Source organism: Dromaius novaehollandiae, chromosome 17 (assembly GCF_036370855.1).
Source record: "Dromaius novaehollandiae isolate bDroNov1 chromosome 17, bDroNov1.hap1, whole genome shotgun sequence".
NCBI classification, from domain to species: domain Eukaryota; kingdom Metazoa; phylum Chordata; class Aves; order Casuariiformes; family Dromaiidae; genus Dromaius; species Dromaius novaehollandiae.
Genome location: NC_088114.1, coordinates 10,106,773 through 10,124,085, shown reverse-complemented (window position 1 = coordinate 10,124,085; position 17,313 = coordinate 10,106,773). Strand labels below are relative to the sequence as shown.

Genomic DNA, 17,313 nt, shown 5'->3' with positions numbered 1-17,313 from the left:
CCCTGCCGGCTGCGTGCCGGGCAGCGCGGCTGACAGCTGTATTTCTGAGAATTTCCCCGTGCGTGATCTCTACCTCGGGATCTGCAGGCGAGAGACCCCATAAAACCAGCCCCAAATCTCCATGGCAAATAACGCCGAGCAAATAACGGCGGGGGCGCAGGGGCAGCCCCGCTCGCCCGCCGCGGGGCCGCAGCCGCGGAGCCCGCAGCCCCGGCGCCGCGCAGGCACCGCGGTGCCGCGGAGCGAGGAAAGACCCGTGTTCGAGGGGATTGCTCTAACTGCAGTAACGATCACTTATTCGTAGAATCTCTCTCGCCCAGGGCTTCTCTCTTTTCTTACTTTCTTGCTTGCCTACTTGTTCATTCGTTCGTTCTTTCTGTCTTTTTCTCTTTCTCTTTCTCTCTCTCTTTCATGTTCTTGTGCTTTCTCTCTTTATTTTTCTCTCTGTCTTCCTCTTTCTTTCCCTATTTCTTTGTCTCTTTCTTTGTGTCTTTTTCTCCCTCTCTTTCTCTTTCTCTTGTCTTTCTCTCTTGTTCTCTTTGATTTCTTTTCTTTTTCTTCTCTTCCCTTTTCTTCCCTTTTCTTCTCTTCCCTTTTCCTTTCTTTTCCTCCTCCTCTCCTTGCTTTCTGCCCTAGCCCCTCATTCCCAAGCCCTGCCCGCCGGCGGGAGGCCCCGGCTCCCCCGCTCCCGCAGGACGCCGCGGCTGGGGAGGCGGCGGGGAGCCGCGCCGGGACGGAGCCGCTCGGCCGCAGGTGCCGCAGCCCCGCTCCCGCCCGGGGCCGCCGAGGGGCCGCGCTCCGCCGGGCACCGCGCACCTGCCGCGCAGCGGAGCGGGGCTGAGCGGCCCGGCGGCCCCGGGGCCGGGCCGGGCCGGGCCGAGACCGGACGGGGCGGCTAAAGCCGCTCGGCAGCGGGCAGCGGGGTCGTCGGGCCGCGGGGCCCCCGCAGCCCCCGGGGCCGGGCGGGCGCGGAGGCGGCGGCTCCCGGGCCGTCCCCGGCGAGCGGGTCGCCAGCGCGGCAGCGGGGAGGGGGCCAGGGACCGGCCCGGCCGCCGCCGGCAGCGGGTGGCCGCGAAACCAGCCCGGAGCCGAAGCCGTTCAAGGCCGGGCAGCGGGTCCCCGAAGCGCCCCTGGCCGCCGGCACCAGCGCCATCGCCTCCCTCCGGCCCTGCCTGCTTCGTCTTTCGTTCCCTCCGCCTCTGCCTTTCTGTACTTCTGTCTCTCGCTGTCTCTTTTTCCCGTTGCTTTCTCTTTGTCTTTTTCTATCTTCCTTTTCTTCTTTATTTTTTTCCTTTCCGTTTATTTTTCTTTTTTCCTTTTCTTTTTCTTCTTTTTCTTTTCTTTTCTTTCTTTTCCTTCTCTTATTCTTTCTCTCATTCTTTCTTTCCTTTATTCTTCATTTATTTATTTCTCTCTCTCCGTTTCTCTTTTTCGTTATTTCTTTCTTTATTTCTTTATTTCATTATCTTGCTTGCCTGCTTGCTTACTTGCTTGCTTTTTCTCTCTCCTTTTCTTTCTCTCTTTCTCACTTTTTCTGCCTTTTTTCTGTCTTTCTTTCCTTCCTTTTTTTCTTTCTTTCTTCTTTCTTTCCTTCTTGTTTTCTTTCTGTCTGTCTTTCTGTCTTCCTCGGTGAGACCTGGTCAGCGGTACATTTGGGGTTTAGAGCTGCTAAATAGATTTGCGAATTTCGGTTCCTACATTTCAAACGTCGATTGCAAAATAATAATAAGAATCGCAGTAGTAGTAATACCGATAATGATAATAATAATAATAACAGTAATAGTAAAAATCGATAACTCTCTCAAATTAAAGGCTATAAAAATCCCCTTTTTTCGCGGAACTTGCGGGAACTGCGGGGCTTTTTTCACCTGCCGAGAACTGCCCGTTCTCCTCTTTTTCTCCGCTTACAACGAATCCGTAAATGTCGGTGGCTCCCGTTAGCTGAACGTCTACGAATTACTGTCGTTACTGTCGCCCCCACCATCATCATCACCTTCCTCATTTCTGTCGCTGTTCTTTCGCATCGTTCCCGGCGCACAGGGAGGCGGCGGCGCGCGGGGCTGCGCGGGGCTGCGCGGGGCGGCCGGGGCGGGGGCGGCCGGGGGCTCCGCGCCGCTCCGCGCTGCCCGAGGCGCCGCGGTCCGCACCGGCGGCCTGGCCGCGACACCGGGCCCGGGGCGTTTGTCGGGGAGCCGCGGGGAGAAATACGCGCGTGCGGCCGGGGCGCGGAGCAGCCGCCGGGCTCGGCCGGGCTGCGCGGGGCCGGGGCCCAGCTGCCCCGCGGGGGCGCACGGTGAGGGGCGGGAGGGCCGGGCAGCGGCAGCGGGCAGAAAGGAGGGAGCGCGGGAGGGACGAGAGGAGAGGTGCGAGCGGAGGCGGTGAGTGCGGAGGGCGGACGCAGGGCCGGGGCAGGCGGCGGGGCCGGGGGCCGCTCGGGGCCGCTCGGGGCCGGCCGAGCCGTCGGGCCGCTGCGCACCTGCGGCCCCGGCCTGGGAGGAGCCGCGGCGCCTCCGCACCAGCGCGGCCGCGGCCCGGTGGGGGCTGCCGTCTGCGGGCCCGGGGGGGCACCCGAGCCCCGGGAGGAGGGAGGCGCCCGGCCCGCAGCCCGCGGTGTCCGGCCACGGCGTCCTCGCAGCGCGGCCTCGCCGAGAAGGTCTGGGGCGCTTCGGGGTGCGGGAGGTCCCGCAGGTGCGGACCGGGCCGGGCAGCGGTGATGGGCGCCGGGGGGGCGCGGGGAGACCCCACGCGGGACGGTGCGGGGGGCAGAGGGGGCGGCGGCGCCGGGGCTGCCGTCGGGGGCCGCGGGCGTCGAGGCGAAGCGCTGCTTTTCCCCGGTGCTGCCGCTGCCTTTCGCCCCGCCGGGGCGGCCGCACTTCGGGGCAGGGGAGACGTGTGTCCCCGGCGGGGGTGCGCGGATTCCGGCCCCTCTCCCCCCGCTCGAGCCCTCGGCGTTTCCGCAACGGGGGCAGAGCAACGGGAGGCCGGGGGCAGAGCGGGGACGAGGCCGGGGCAGGTCCCTGTGCAGCGCAGGGGAGCGCAGCCTGCTCCCCCGGGGGGGGGGGGGTCCCCGCCCTGGGGCATTTGGGGCTGTTTCGCCCCCACACACACACCGCGGAGCCGCTGCCACGCGTGTGACCCCGTGGGGGCCTGCGAGAGGGGCCGGGGCCGGGGCCGGGGCCGGGGCGTCCCGCCGCTCTGCCTTGGCCGCCCCGGCAGCTGCTGGCAGCTCGGACGCGTCTGCTCCGCTTCCCCCGCCGCCGCGGCAGTTTCGCCCCTCGCTTCCCCAGCGACCCCCCCTCCCCGCTCGCTTTTACTGCGGCCGGTTCCCAGCGCGGCTCCGCACCGGCGGAGCTTTTCCCTCTGCGTGCCCGCAGCGCCGGGGCAGGAAAGCGCCCGGCCGGGAAACGCGCTGACAGCAGCAACAAGGCAGCGGTCGTGTCCCGTTCTGCCCTTATGCCTTCAGCTGCAGGAACATATGCTCAAATATGTACGAGCAGTCTAGATTTTTCTCGGCAAATATTTTTACCACATCCAAAGATAATATTTCAACAGAAGAATCAAGCCCCGCAGGCTACAGACGGGGCAGCTATATATAACCCGCTTGCTCACTCCGGCTCTCCGCGCACCGGCCGGGTTATGCAACCCCCAGCGCGGCGGTAGCCACCGGCGCGCCCCACGGCTCCGCCCGCCCCGTCGGGGCCTTTCCCGGGACCGCGCCGCTGCCGCCCGTCCGCAGGCGCCGGGGCCGGGGCCGGCGGGGCGGCCGCGCCACCTCGGCCCGTGCCGATGCGGAGGAAGGGCCCGGGCGACGCCGCGGCGCTCCGAGGGGCCGGAGCCGGCCGGTGAGTAGCGCCTCGCCCTCCGCGGGGCAGGGACGGGCACCGGCGCGGCCTCCGCCCGCCGCCCGCCAGAGCCGGGCAGGTGCCTGCCGACGGCGCGGGCGCCCACGCCGGGCCGCGCCACGGGCTCGCCCGCCGCCGCGCCGTTTGCGTTCCGTTTTCTCCGCTTTTTTGGGGTTTTTTTTGTTTGTTTGTTTTCCCCGGCCAAGGAAACGGTCCGGCGCCTGCTTGTGACTTGGGGGCTGGTGGCCCGGGGAGCTCCCCCGTGCCGCTCCGGCGAGGCGGCGGCGGTGCCTGCGCCCCCCGACGTGCCCGTCCCCTCCTGCCCCGGCGGCGCCGCTGGAAGTCCCCGGGCGCGGGCGCGGGGCTGAGCGGGGCCCGCCGCAGCCCCGCGGCTGGAGCCGGCGCGGAGGAAGGCAGCGATCCCCTCTCGGTACCGGACATCCGCGGCGCGGCCCTTCCCGTCGGCCGGCTCCCGCCGCCGTGATTGACACCGCCGGCCCCTCCGCCCGCCCCGCGGCACATCCCTCCCGCCGGCCCCCGCCGTGCCGGAGGCGGGGAAGGGCCTCCCCGGCCCTTTGACACCGTCGCGGCTGCAGTTTCACTTCGCTTTCGCCGCCGCCGCCGCCGCAGGCAAACACCCCCGGCTCCGTGTGACGCCTCCCAGCCCCGGGACGGGGGAAAGCGCCTATAAGGGAGCCACTTTCCCTACGTGCAGCGGGAGGGGGGGCTGGGGGGGAGGGAAGAGAGGAAATAAATTAATAAATCGCAGGGAAAGAGGCTGGGGGGGGGGGATTAAGACCCCGGGGATAAATCGGTTGGATTATTTATTTTCTCCCCCCGGTTCCCTCGCTGTGGCGGGGCTCGATCCGGCCGCGTCGGTGCCCGGCGCTGGCTGCAAAGGGCCCTGGGGAAGTTTCTTGCTCCCCAACGCCCTTCCCGAGCGCGGGGGGAGAGGGTTTGGGTTGTTTTTTGTTTGGGTATTTTTTTCTTTTCTTTTTTTTCGTTTCCCTCCCCCCCCTTTCTGGAAGGAGGGGGGTCTCGCTCGCACCTCCCTGGATGGTGCGGTAGAAAGGAGGGGAGTGAGGGGGTGGGAGGGGGGGCTCGTGGTGGGAGGCTGCCGCGGCTGCTGCTCCTGCATTGGTGTCTCCCCTATGGACGAAAACAGCCCTCTGTCTCCCAAGGCAAATGCTTTCAGTATCGCCTCTCTGATTTCAGTCGCCGCCGCCGCCGAGCGAGCAGGGAAGGACGCGCTGGAGGAGCGCCGCGGCGGCCGCTGCAAGCCCGCCCGCGCCGGCCCCCGCCCGCAGAAGATGCACTTCAGCACCGTCACCAGGGACATGGAAGGTAGGTGCCGGCCGCGCCGAGCACGCCCGCTCCGCGCCGGCAGGGCCGGACCCCGCCGCCCCCGCCCCGCCGCCCCCCTCGCTCAGGGGTTTCGCTGCTTTGGGGCCGCAGGTTTGCGGCAGCGGGGCCGCTGCGGGGGCGGCTCGGCCGCAGCATCCTCCGACGGCGCCGGCGGCTCCCGCGGCCCCGCAGCCGCCGCCGCGCCGGGCACCGGCGGCTGTCACGCGGCCGGGGCCGCCGCCTCGCTGCCGTCCCCATCGTCCCCTCGACGGCTCGGAGGCGCGGAGAGGGGTCCTGCAAGCCAGACCCGCCCTCCCCTGTCAGCCACGTCCCCGCGCCTCCAGAGCGGGGGACGTTACCTGCAGCACCTTAGTTACGGAGAAATAAGAACCGGTTTCATTCTGCGGGTTTTTCCGCCCCCTCCTCTTTTTTTTTTTTTTTTTCCTTTGGGAGGGGGAAAGGGAGTTCGCTTTGTCCCGGCTCGTGCGCGGCGAGGGAGGCCTGCTGCAGAGATAACGCGGCTCCGCACCGCCGCGGCTCTTGGCAGATCTCTGGGGTTTGAAAAGAGAAAAAAAAGAAAAAAAAAAAGGAGAGAAGAAAAAAAGAGCCGCGGCAGGCAGGCAGGCAGGCAGGCAGGCAGGCAGCGGGAGCAGCGAGCTCCCCGCCTGCCCCGGGGGGAGCGCGGCTGGGGCCGAGCGGAGCGAAAGGGGGAGGCGCCCCGTGGGCCGGGCGCGGGGCAGGAGGCGGAGGGCACCCGCGGAGCGGCGCGGAGCGGCGCGGAGCTGGCGGCGGGGGGGAAGAGCGGGAGCCGGAGCCGAGCCCTGACCGCCTGTTTTTGGAATGATTTCAGCTATCTCCAGCCCCTGGCTCACCCAGCTGTCCCATTTTTGCGATGTTGCAGCTTTCACGGCCAACAGCCTGAGCAGCCTGAACGCCTCCGGGGGGTACCACCTCTCCCCCTCCCCGGGGGACCCCTACGGGCAGCATGAGCCGCCGCACTACGAGCCCTGCACGGCGCAGCAGCACCCGCCGCCGCCGCAGCACGGCTACCCCTTCGCGGGGGCCGCGGCCAACCCGCCCCCCCCCGGCGCGGAGCCGCCCGAGGGCACCGCCGCCGCCTCCGGCTGCTCGGCGGGGCCGGCGGCCGCCAAGGCGCCCGTGAAGAAGAACCCCAAGGTGGCCAACGTGAGCGTGCAGCTGGAGATGAAGGCGCTGTGGGACGAGTTCAACCAGCTGGGCACCGAGATGATCGTCACCAAGGCCGGCAGGTCAGTGCGGGGCCGCCGGGCGGGCAGCGAGCCGCGGCCCTCCGAGCCCCGCGCTCCCCCCGGGCGCGATCGGCGCCTCCTCGGGGGCTGCGCGGCGCCGGGGGCTGGACGCCAGCGGGAGGCGGCGGAGCCGGGCCGGGCCCGGGCGCGCGGGGCTTGCGCGCTCCGCGGAGCGTTTCACGGCGCCGAAAGACGCTGGTTGCGCCGGCACCGCCGGGCGCCCTCGGCTTGCGATGCCCCGCGCGGGATCCGCCGCCGGCCGCGTTCGCGGAGGCCCGGTCCTTGCGGCGGGGCGCAGCCAGGAGCGAAGGAACAACCTGCGGTTAAATGGTTTTCTTTTATCGCCGGGACAGATTTTCCCCTTTCGGCGGGGACTGAAAACAAACAGCGGCTCCGGCTGTTTTACACCTCCAAACGTCCCGCAGGAATATTGCATTTCCCGAATATCGAATAACGAGCTCAGCCTTGCTCCGGCTCGCCTCGGCCTTGCTCCGGCCCGGCTCGGCTCGGCTCGGCTCAGCGCGGCGCGGCTCGGTGGACGGGGCCGGGCCCGCTCCCGGCCGGGAACAAAGGAAGCGGCTGATCCGGCCGCGTTAGAAATGAGCAAAACATCTGGGAGAAGGAGTGTGGGGGGGGAAATTAGGCTCGTTAATTAACCGCGTTTAATTGCGATCGCCTGGGAGCGCCTTTGCTGCGGGAGTCGTTGCAGGGCAGGGACGGGGCCGCCGCGTCCCCCGCGAGCGCTGCCTCCTGGGTCGCTCCGGCTCTGTCTTGTTCCCTCGATTTAAAGCGATACGGGGCGGGAGGGAAAAAACAACAGAAAAATAAATACATCAATTTCCGCGGCGGCCGCTCTCGGTGCGCGCCGGGAGTGACCGCCGGGCGCTGCCGCGGTGCCCGGGGACGAGGGAGCAGCCCGGGCTCCGCGCCGAAAGGGCCCGGCAGCGCTGCTGCCGCCGCTCCGGGGCTGCTCTCCCGCCGGCGGTTTTGAGGCTCCTGAAGGTGCGAAAAATGAAGTATATTTATATAGCTGCTTTAAGTATATTTATATAGTATACTTTAAAAAATAGCGTTGTATTATTTAAAAAAAATCAACCCGGTGCCCGCTGAAAATGTAGCCGGCGGCGGGGCCGGCGCTGCGGCGCGTTGGTGCGGGAGCCCGGGCGCGACTCTCCGCGGGAAGCGGCGGCCGCGGCGCGGAGCCCGGCGCCGGCTGCGCGCTGCCTTCGCGGGGCCCGGGGCCGGCGGCGGCGGCTCTCCGCGAGCGGCGGCTCCTCGGGCCGCGTCCTCCGCCCCGCCGGGACGGCGAAGGGCTGCAAACAGCCCGCTCTCGGACGGCCCCGAAGGGAACTAACCGATCCAAACCGCGGGCTTGCTTTTTCTTTTTTTCCCCCCGTCCTCTTCGTTTATTTAATGATACCGACAAATCTCCGGGCAGGCGGGTAAAAAACAGAAGAAATCGGGGTAAAACCGTCAGGAAAAGGCGCAGGGCAGAGGCTGCGCAGCCTGGTCTCTCCCGCGCCCCGGGCTGGCCTCGCTGTTTGTCTAGGTGGGTCTTATCGACTCGGGTTGTTTGTTTTAAAACTGCGTTTTAAAGCAAGAAACACCGGAACTGGAGCTAATGGGGTTTTTTACACCTTTAAAAATAATAATAACAGAAGGGGCGACTGGGAATGTTCTCCGGGGTTTGCTGCAGCGTTACAGAGGGGGAGACCGAGCTGCCCGTCGCCGGTAGCGGCGGGCCCGGGGTGGAGGGAGCTGCGCGGCCGCGGAGCCGGGGCCCGGGCCCCCGGTGCCTGGCTCGGGGCTCAGGCGGCCTCTGCTCGGTGGGGAACAGCGGCGGCGCGAACGAAAGCGCCCCGGAGAGGCGCACGGCGGGTCCGGCCGGGCGGGCCGGGGGGGTCATGGGGCCCGGCTTTGCGGGGCTGGTTTTTCGGGGGGTATTTGGGGTTTGGGTTTTTTTCAGCGGGTTCAAACCTCCTTCCCGAAATACCCCCTGCTCCTGCTCGCTGGGGTTTCCTGACCGGGTGAAGAATATATCGAACAAAAAACAAGCGGAGCCGTAGCGAGCCCCGACGCGAGGGCGCATCCTCGGCGCGGCCCTCTCGGGTCTGTCCCGGGGGCCGCCCTGGCCACCCCCCCCCCCCCGGGCCCAGCCCCCTCGCATTTCGCCCGCGGCCCCTCGGAAAAATTGTGTCTCGGGGCGTGGGACCCCCACGTCGGGCAGGTCCCCGGCGGGGGGTTGTCACTCTGCGGGGAGCAGAGCCCCGGGGCGCGGCCCGCCTCGGGCCTTTGCCTGGGGGGCCCCGGCCGCCCTCCGCTCTCCTCCGCAGCCCGCGACGGTGCGGGGGCCCGGCCCGGCCCCACCGCGCTGCCGCAACGCACCGTCGCCGGGAGGGGGGTCGCGGGGAGACGCCCGGGGCCGGCAGGGCCGGGGGCCGTGGGGGGGGGGGGGGGGACACCGTCCCGCGGGCTCCGCGCACCCGCTGCTGGGTTTTGATCGCTGCTTTAAAACGGGGGGAGATGTTTGGGAGCAGAAGCTGCGGCCGCGGGAGCGCGTTTCCCTCGGGTCGCACGCGGGCAGGGCCGGAGCCGGTGCCCGGGGTGCCCGGGGGACGCTTTGCCTTGCAGCAGAGCAGCGGCAGGATGGGGAAAAGGCAGGGAAGGAAACTCTTCCCCTTGTGTCCCCGTCTGCGGAGGGGAAGGCAGCAAAGCTCTATCCCCCCGCCGCGGCGGGTGGTTTGCGTGTGCGACACAAGCCGCCCCGTCGGGCCCAGACGGGCCGGGCAGCGGCGGAGCAGCAGTGCGGCCCGGCTCGTCCCGCGGATGCTCCCGGGGGCCGTGCGGCCCCGCTGCCCCCAGCCCGCCCCGGCTCCCGTCGGCGCCTGGGGAGCGCGAAGCCGCGCTTGGGGCGCCCGTCGGGGAGCGGGAGGGAGGGGAAGGGCCGGGGACCCGGGCGGGGGGGCCCTCGGGGCACCCGCTGGCCCCAGCTCAGCTCTCCGCTTCTCTCCTCTCCGCGCCAGGCGCATGTTCCCCACCTTCCAGGTGAAGATCTTCGGCATGGACCCCATGGCTGACTACATGCTCCTCATGGACTTCGTCCCCGTGGACGACAAGCGCTACCGGCAAGTAACGCGGCGGGCGGTGCTCGGCGCTGCACGAGGGTTGCGGCCGCCCGCGGCTCCCCGCAACGAGCTCCGGGCTGGCAGCGGCGCGGCCGCGGCGGCTCCGCCGGGCGCGGATCCTCCGTGACCCCCTTGAATTTCGCGCAACGACTGGAGGGGTCGGGCGCAAAATCTGCGCGGGGGCAGGCGCACCTGGGACCCCCCCCCGAAAAACCCCCACCTAGTTAGCTAGTTGCACGGCCCCGCGGCCGTGCCCGCCTGGGGCGCTCGTGGTGCCCGTTTTGGGGGCAGAGAGCGGGTTTTGCTCCGCGGAAAGTCCCCGGCTGCCCGAGCCCGGCCGCGGGGCAGCGGTGCGGGCTGCCCTGCAGCTCCCTTAATTTTAAGACAGTGAAAGGCGCATTATGCATTTAGTTTCAGATCAGGACGCCGAACAGGCAGCGGGCGTATGCATCGCAGGGTCCGATATATAAATATTTAGACAGATATCCAAATTCTCAGGGCGTCCTAGAAATGTTTGCTTGTCAAGGGAAGTGGGATATATAACATCCAATTGAGTATATCTTTAAAAAGTAATGTTTCTGCTCGAGTCCAATGGTGTCTAATTCCCCCTGTGCAAACACTGGCTTTTAAAGTAAACACGTGTATAGAAGATTGGTTTCTCTGTTTTAAATGTTACTGTTGAATATGTACTTTGAAAGAATGAAACAAGGCTGCTAAACTCTGGACCTGCTATTAATCTGCACATAAATTTCCCCTCTTCGCTCGGAGCCAGAGCGCTGCTGTGCAGAGGGCTGCCTTTCACCTTTTTTTGTAGAGGGAGGGAGCACTTGTGGCTTCTCTCCCAGAGCTGTGCAGGTAGCTAGAAATTTCCTCCATCCCGCAGATTCCTCCCCGGCAAGTCCCCTCGGGGATCTGATAAAATGCTACTTTCCCCCCGCGGCGGGGGCGGCTGCCGGGGAGCGCTCGGCCCCGCGGGACGCGGCAGCGCCCGGGCGGGGAAGCGGCCGCCGCGGCCGGACCCCGCGGTGCCCGGGGGCGCCGGGCCGGGGCTCACGGCGTGCCCCCCCGGCAGGTACGCCTTCCACAGCTCCTCCTGGCTGGTGGCGGGCAAGGCCGACCCGGCCACCCCGGGCCGGGTGCACTACCACCCGGACTCCCCGGCCAAGGGGGCGCAGTGGATGAAGCAGATCGTGTCCTTCGACAAGCTCAAGCTGACCAACAACTTGCTGGATGACAACGGGCACGTAAGTGGGCCGGGGAGCGGCGGCGGAGGACGCCGGGCCGAGCCGGGCCCGGCCCCCCGAGCCCCGCGGGACCGGGGCCGCCGGGCTGCGCGCCCCTCTCCATGCTCCGCCTGGATCAGTTATTGTCTCCTTGCTCGTTTTATCATTCAGATCATTTTGAACTCCATGCACAGATACCAGCCGCGCTTTCACGTGGTCTACGTGGACCCCCGGAAAGACAGCGAGAAATACGCCGAGGAAAACTTCAAAACCTTCGTCTTCGAGGAGACGCGCTTCACGGCCGTGACCGCCTACCAGAACCACCGGGTGAGCGGCGCCGGGGCGAAGCGGAGAGGCCCGGCCCGGCCCGGCCCGGCCGCGGGCGCTGGCTGCAGCGGGGCGCTCGGTGGGAGCGCGGAGCGGGGCCCCTGCGGCGGCGCTGGGGCGCAGGGCTGGCCGCGGTGCCCTCCGGCGGGGTCCGGGGGTATCCCCCCCCCCGTCCCTCCTCCCCATCTGCTAAACCCATTCTCGGGCAGCTCGAGGAACCCGATAGCCGGGGGAGCCCGGCAGAGCCGCGCACCGAGGGGCGACGCGAGCCGCAGCCCTGCCGTGCCTGCCCCGGCGCAGCCTGCCCCGGCCCGGGGGACGTCATTACCTATGTAAACCCGAGACCCGGCTAGCTGGGAAACTACAGGCTTCCCGCTGCGAAATGTCACTCACAATTTGTTTGGATAAATCTGTGATCTTACTTCTCCGGGCTCCCTCCCGCCCTCCCGGTCCGTTCCTCTCCGGAATACAATTGTGTGGGGTGAGGTGGGGGGGGGGAACCCTCCCTCTCCCCTAATCCGACGTGGATTTCTGGGCAGCAGTTAATCCCATTGCTTCTTTAAATCACATCAGCATAGTGGAAAGAGCAGGAATCCCAGCCACGGTTGCTAACACGGTTTCATAGCAGGGCTTTCTCAGCGCTGCTCCGCACCGATGCCGCAGGCCCGGCCGAGGGGCTGAGCGTCTCGGCCGTGCCCACGCCGATTCGTGGGGCCGCTCGTGAGCAGCCCGCGGCAATGCCACTTTTTGCAATAGCTGCGAGCAAACCTCTCCCAAGGGGTCCCCCAAAATTTGGGCTCCGGCCGCGTGCGACCTCCCCGCACAGCCCGGGCCGGCTGCGCCTTTAAGGGGCTCCAAGTCCCTCCCCAGCTGGCATTTGCCTGATGGCTCCGGACAGCTGCTCTTTCTCTCCTGCTTTCTATCAGTTTGACCTCTAAGGCTGGAACTGTCACTGAGGGGCTTAAAGTTTGTTTTTCAACCCATTCCGGAAACTCACAATCACATACTTTATCCGTGGATTTGCTTAAATATAGAAAATGTCCTGCCTTCTCCCTGGCGAATTAAATAAATACATAAGTATGATTTATCCAGTGATTTGTCTTAGCTGCTCTGGTGGTGACCCATATAATGTGGCATTTTCTTACAAGTGCATTTACACAGCTTTCGCAGCCGGCTCGGGCTGCTTCTCCCTTCGCCTTGAACTCGTATTAGATAGCCTCCTACCCTGCATTTTCAAACAGAGGGAAAGCAAGTGTCTGCGCTCGGCGGCAGAGCGCGCTCCAGCAGGGCCCTGGCCCCCCAGGCCCCCCCGTTACGCCGGGAACAACCGACCCCCGAAAGCCTGCTTGGGGACACGCTCGCCGCCTAACCGGGGAGCCCTGCGTGTGCCACTCAGACTGCTCCCCGCTTCTCCTTACAGATCACGCAGCTCAAGATCGCCAGCAACCCTTTCGCCAAGGGATTCAGAGACTGCGACCCTGAGGACTGGTAAGGCTGCTGCTTCGCTGACTACAACCAGCCCCCTCTCGCCCCCGGTTTAGCACACGCCTGCCGATTTACACTTATACAAGACGTGCACCGTGTGCAGCAGGCGCTGGGTCAGGCCTCGTGAGCCAGCTGCAGCACACAACCACGCTGCAGCAGTGCATGCGCGCATCCGTTCAGCTGGAGCGATAGCGCCGTATCGCTTCTCCTCTTCCAGGCCCAGGAACCACAGGCCGGGCGCCCTCCCTCTCATGAGCGCTTTTGCCAGATCCCGGAATCCGGTGTCTTCCCCCGCGCACCAGAACGGGACGGAGAAAGGTGAGTGCCGCGAGCGGCCGGGCCTGCCTGTCGCACTTGCCCACGCAGCCAGCACCCCGCTTGCTGGGAGCCAGCCTCGCTGCAGCGGGCACGCAGCCCGGCACGTCCCCATTGCTAACAAGCTTTGCGCTGATGTCTATTTTTTTAAATAAAAATAGACATCATTTTAGCCTAGTTCACTTTTATTAGGTCCAAAACACTCACTGCTGTTGTGCTTAAATGTGAGGAAAAGTAGCAAGGTTGTTTGAAATGCACCATCCTTTCCCTTTAGTGTCCCATTTTAGACTTTTTGGCTGAAAGTTTAGCTTTTCAGGCAGAGATGTAGCCAGGGCCACTCGCACCGCCTCGCGCTGCCCCCTGAAAGCAGCCCGGCAGCGTGCTCGGGGCAGACCCGCTCCCCCGCGGGAGCCACGGCCGGGTCTAGCAGCGCACCCCTGCCCCCCGACTCCTTTTCCATTACGGAGAGCAAACAACCGCGGAGACAGCCGGAGGCCGGCCTTCCAGCACGCTCCGGGCTCGTAAAATAAAGGGAAGTCTGTGTTTGTTTAGCGTTACACAATTGCAAAAATCCCAGGCGTGCACCGGCTCGTCAGTCACTGCAGCCCCACGTAGCGCGGCGGGAAGGTGCTGCCCCACGGCCCGCTGCCCCCGCTGCTGCCGCCGCGCTGCGGGCCGGGCCCGGCGGCGGGGGGGCGGCCGCTGACGCCCTCTGCCCCCCGCAGATGCTGCCGAGAGCCGGCGGGACTACGAGCGGGAGGCGGCGGGCGGGACGCCGCTGCACGCCGACGCCGCGCACCAGCAGCTCATGTCGCGCGTGCTCAGCCCGGCGCTGCCCGGCGGCGGCGGCGGCCTCGTGCCGCTCGGCGGCGGCGGCGGCGGCCGGCCCAGCCCCCCCCACCACGAACTGCGCCTGGAGCCCGCCGCCTCGGAGCCGCTCCACCACCACCCCTACAAGTACCCGCCGGCCGCCGCCGCCTACGACCACTACCTGGGGGCCAAGAGCCGGCCCGCCCCCTACCCGCTCCCCGGCATCCGCGGCCACAGCTACCACCACCACCACCACCACCATCACCACATGAACGCGGCGGCCGCGGCGGCGGCGGCCGCCGCCAACATGTACTCGTCGGCCGGCGCCCCCGCCAACTACGACTACGGGCCCAGATAACGCCGCCGCCCCGGCCCGGCCCGAGACTGGCGGCGCCGCGACCGTTGCCGCGACCGTTACCGCCCTCCCCCCTTCCCGCCTTTCCCTCTCTTCCCGCCTCGCGAACGAGCTGATAGGCCAGCTTGACTTGATCGACAATCGGAGAGCCCAATCGCAGGAAGCCGGGGGCCGCCGCCCCGCCCCCCACCGCCGCGGCGGGCTGTGAGGGTGGGGGGCGGCTGCGTGCCTGGGGCCGGCGGGGCTGCGCGGGGCGCTCGTCGTCGCTGCGTGACCCGCAGCTGCACTTTGATAAAAGAAGCCATATGTCGTTATCTGCCTTCTCCCTACCCCGCACTGCTGTGTTCCCGTGGATACCCCATCCCACCTCCGCGGTGTGCCGGTGAGGGCCCCTGGGAAGCGGGTGGGATAGAGCCGTTAGCGCCGAGGTCGGAGCAGTGGCAGTGTGGGGTGAATGGCCGGAGCCAAACGCAGGCTCTGGTATTGCCGATTACCCGCCCGGGCCGTCTCCACCCACCCACCTGGCCCCGTGGTGGAAACGTGGTGGTGCCACCGCTTTGGGCAGTGCCAGGAGTTTTCCCAGCCGTGGACCCCGGGGCTGGAGCGTAATTCAGCGTGTGTTGATATAAGTGTGTCCTTTACCTTGGCCTCGTTCACAACTGACTCGGTTCTTCTAGGATACTGTCAAGGGAAGCAGTTTAACTTAAGGGAACACTTTGGATCTCCGCAGGCAGCACTATAAGAAATATAATCCATGCCGGTCTCTCCCGTTGCTGACCTGTTCATGAGTTTTAGGGTTCATGGGGGCAGCTTAACCACAAAAGCATTTTTTTTTTGAGCTGTTGAGCATGTGTCCAAAGGCACAGCCATCTACAGCTGCTTCTTTTCATCTAAAAACTAGCCTGGGAGTGGAGGGAATACCCCCAAAGTTTAGACTGTATATTCTCAGCAATAGCTTGTAAAGGGGCTGCTCCTGAGGCAGCCCCACAGTACTGCCTTCCCAGATCCCTCCCTGGGCTCCTGGTGCTCTCCCGCTGAGAGGTGCCTTTCAGAGGAACTTCAGGGTTTTTTCCCACAATGCCTCACCCCTTATATTTGGTTGACCCGAACTGCAGTAGTCCTAAAGCACCTATTCTGCATCTACCTGCTTGCTGCATCTTTCCTCTTAAAGCTGGTAAGTATTTTTTTTTCTTCTTCAGTAGCCTTTCCTTATTGTTGAAAAGATGGGCCTGTTCATCACAATTTCTCCAGCGATGTGTTTTGAATATTTGGCTTGTGTTTTTTGTCAAATGCGTCATCAAATGTCAGTCTTTTTGTCTCGTTCAGAGAAGGTATTGGGCAGCTCCTCAGCTGTGTTGGTATACAGTATTATAAACACTTCTGTTTCTTCCATGTGATTCTATGAAAAAAAGTGTTTTTTTAAGTTCTCTATTCATCCGTGCTTGTGCGTCTTTACTACAAACTCTGCAATGATTTGCTGATGCCTTTTAAAACAATCCTTCCCTTATTCAGGTGGCAGTGTTAGTAGTGATGTTTATTCATTCTCTGGCAGCGGGCTTTGGGCTTCCAAAACTCTTTGGAAGGGTTAAGGAGGGATTGCAGGCTAACGTGAATATTTTCTGTATTTTTTTTCTGTTATAAAAAATATATCTGGATCCATGGAAAAGACTTGTGCAAGAAATATGTATTTTATTTGACATTTGCAGTGAATTGTGAAATTCTTAGTGTCTGACTAAACCATAATTAATGTTCTCAGAAAGGTTGATGTAAAATAGCCTTGTGCTTGTTATTAATCAGTGGGAAATGGCTCTCTGATGTGCTCTGTTGCTTTGCCGCTGTTATTTCAGAGTTTTGATTTGTTATCTGTAAACTGGTTAGTGCCAAAGCTTTGGTCAAACGTTTAATGAAGTTGTTATATTTATTATTTCTTTCAAAGATTATACAAACCTTTTTTTTTCCTTGATAGTTGCAGTGTAGGAAAAAAGTCCTGACAACCAAAGAATCATATCTGCAAACAATGTAGATACTTGTAGATATTTGTAGATATGTGTAGATAATCTTACTACATTTAAATTGAAAAGACATTGGACAGTGACATTTATAAATGCTTTTCCTCTCCTTTCTTTCTTTCTTTTCTTGTTTAATTACTTGTGTGTGTTTGTCAGTTTATCCGTCTAAACCTCCCCTGCAAAGTGAGGTCATTTAAATAAGGAGGAATACAAAACTGTAGTTTTATGGTTTGTTTAGCCTGAGGAACTAGTGAATCCATAGGTGACTGCTCCCTCCCTTCTCTCTGCCTAGTTGTGGGGGCTGCTTATGGCTATAACGATCCTTATGCAACAAAACGGGCAGGGTTGGGGTCCTAAGCTGAAATGGATACAGGACACTTTTGTTTGTATTTGTTAGCACCAGTTTTCTTTGAACATACATCGATTGCAACAAGGAAGTGCTGCTTTTCAATGCAGATTGGCCATAGACCTTTTCAAACACATTTTCCTGCACAAAAGCTGAGAGGACTGAACAGCCCAGTACACCAGCACTAAAGTGTTCTTTTACAGAAGGTGGCTCAAAGTCCATGCCTTGACTGTGCAAAGCTTAATTTTTCCCCTTTGGAAGAAAAGAAAATCACAGGTCAAAACTTTCACCTATGCATGGGGCAGTGGGCCCTCAGGTTCACTGGGCTAGAAGAAGACCCACTACAGAGAGTCCTGTGTCTGAACGGGAGGTAGAGACCATGCAGCTGTATCAAGACTACAATTTTAAGTGTGAAAATGATATTTCTGCCCTTGCTTCTTAGGCCAGCAACTTGCAAGGTACCTGCATGTGTTAGTACTAAGCACGTTAGCAGTCCATTTCATGCTATAGTTATTACAGTTTTTAAACCAAGCCTCCTCTGGGCTTTGACCTGTGTTTCTTCCTTGTATAGCAGTGCCCATCTCACTGGATGGGAGTGTTGCAGACATGGAAAGCAAGCAGGGTTATTTTTCTATCTCAACAAACAAGTCACATTTAAAAAACAAAAAAACAAAAAACCCACTACACATTGAGCAGTAGAAGCCTTATGAAAATCACAGAAAAGCTGTCACATCAAGAACCAGGAATGCTTTAAATTCATGCTACCTATCAAATGGTTAGCCAAGGTGTATCATGTACACGTCATGCCTTATCTATATGTATTGCGGTTTCATTTGAAAAATAACTTTGTATGATTTGATTATA

The 17,313-nt window shown here is 62.9% G+C and overlaps 1 protein-coding gene across 3 annotated transcripts; it reads left to right on the top strand.

The window, feature by feature from the left end:
- Nucleotides 1–3,210: 3,210 nt before the first annotated feature.
- Nucleotides 3,211–16,217, top strand: TBX1 (T-box transcription factor 1). 3 transcript variants are annotated; one of them, XM_064522126.1, is made up of 9 exons: nt 3,211–3,842; nt 5,058–5,186; nt 6,037–6,454; nt 9,478–9,579; nt 10,652–10,823; nt 10,974–11,129; nt 12,550–12,617; nt 12,832–12,932; nt 13,655–16,217. In XM_064522126.1, exons 2-9 carry the CDS (start codon nt 5,153–5,155, stop codon nt 14,095–14,097), a joined length of 1,494 nt encoding a protein of 497 aa, XP_064378196.1. In that variant the 5' UTR covers nt 3,211–3,842; nt 5,058–5,152; the 3' UTR covers nt 14,098–16,217. The 3 variants fall into 3 exon arrangements, with proteins under 3 accessions (XP_064378196.1, XP_064378195.1, XP_064378194.1); XM_064522125.1 differs by lacking the exon at nt 3,211–3,842 and having other exon boundaries at nt 4,945–5,186; nt 6,088–6,454; XM_064522124.1 differs by lacking the exon at nt 3,211–3,842 and having other exon boundaries at nt 4,945–5,186.
- Nucleotides 16,218–17,313: the final 1,096 nt, after the last annotated feature.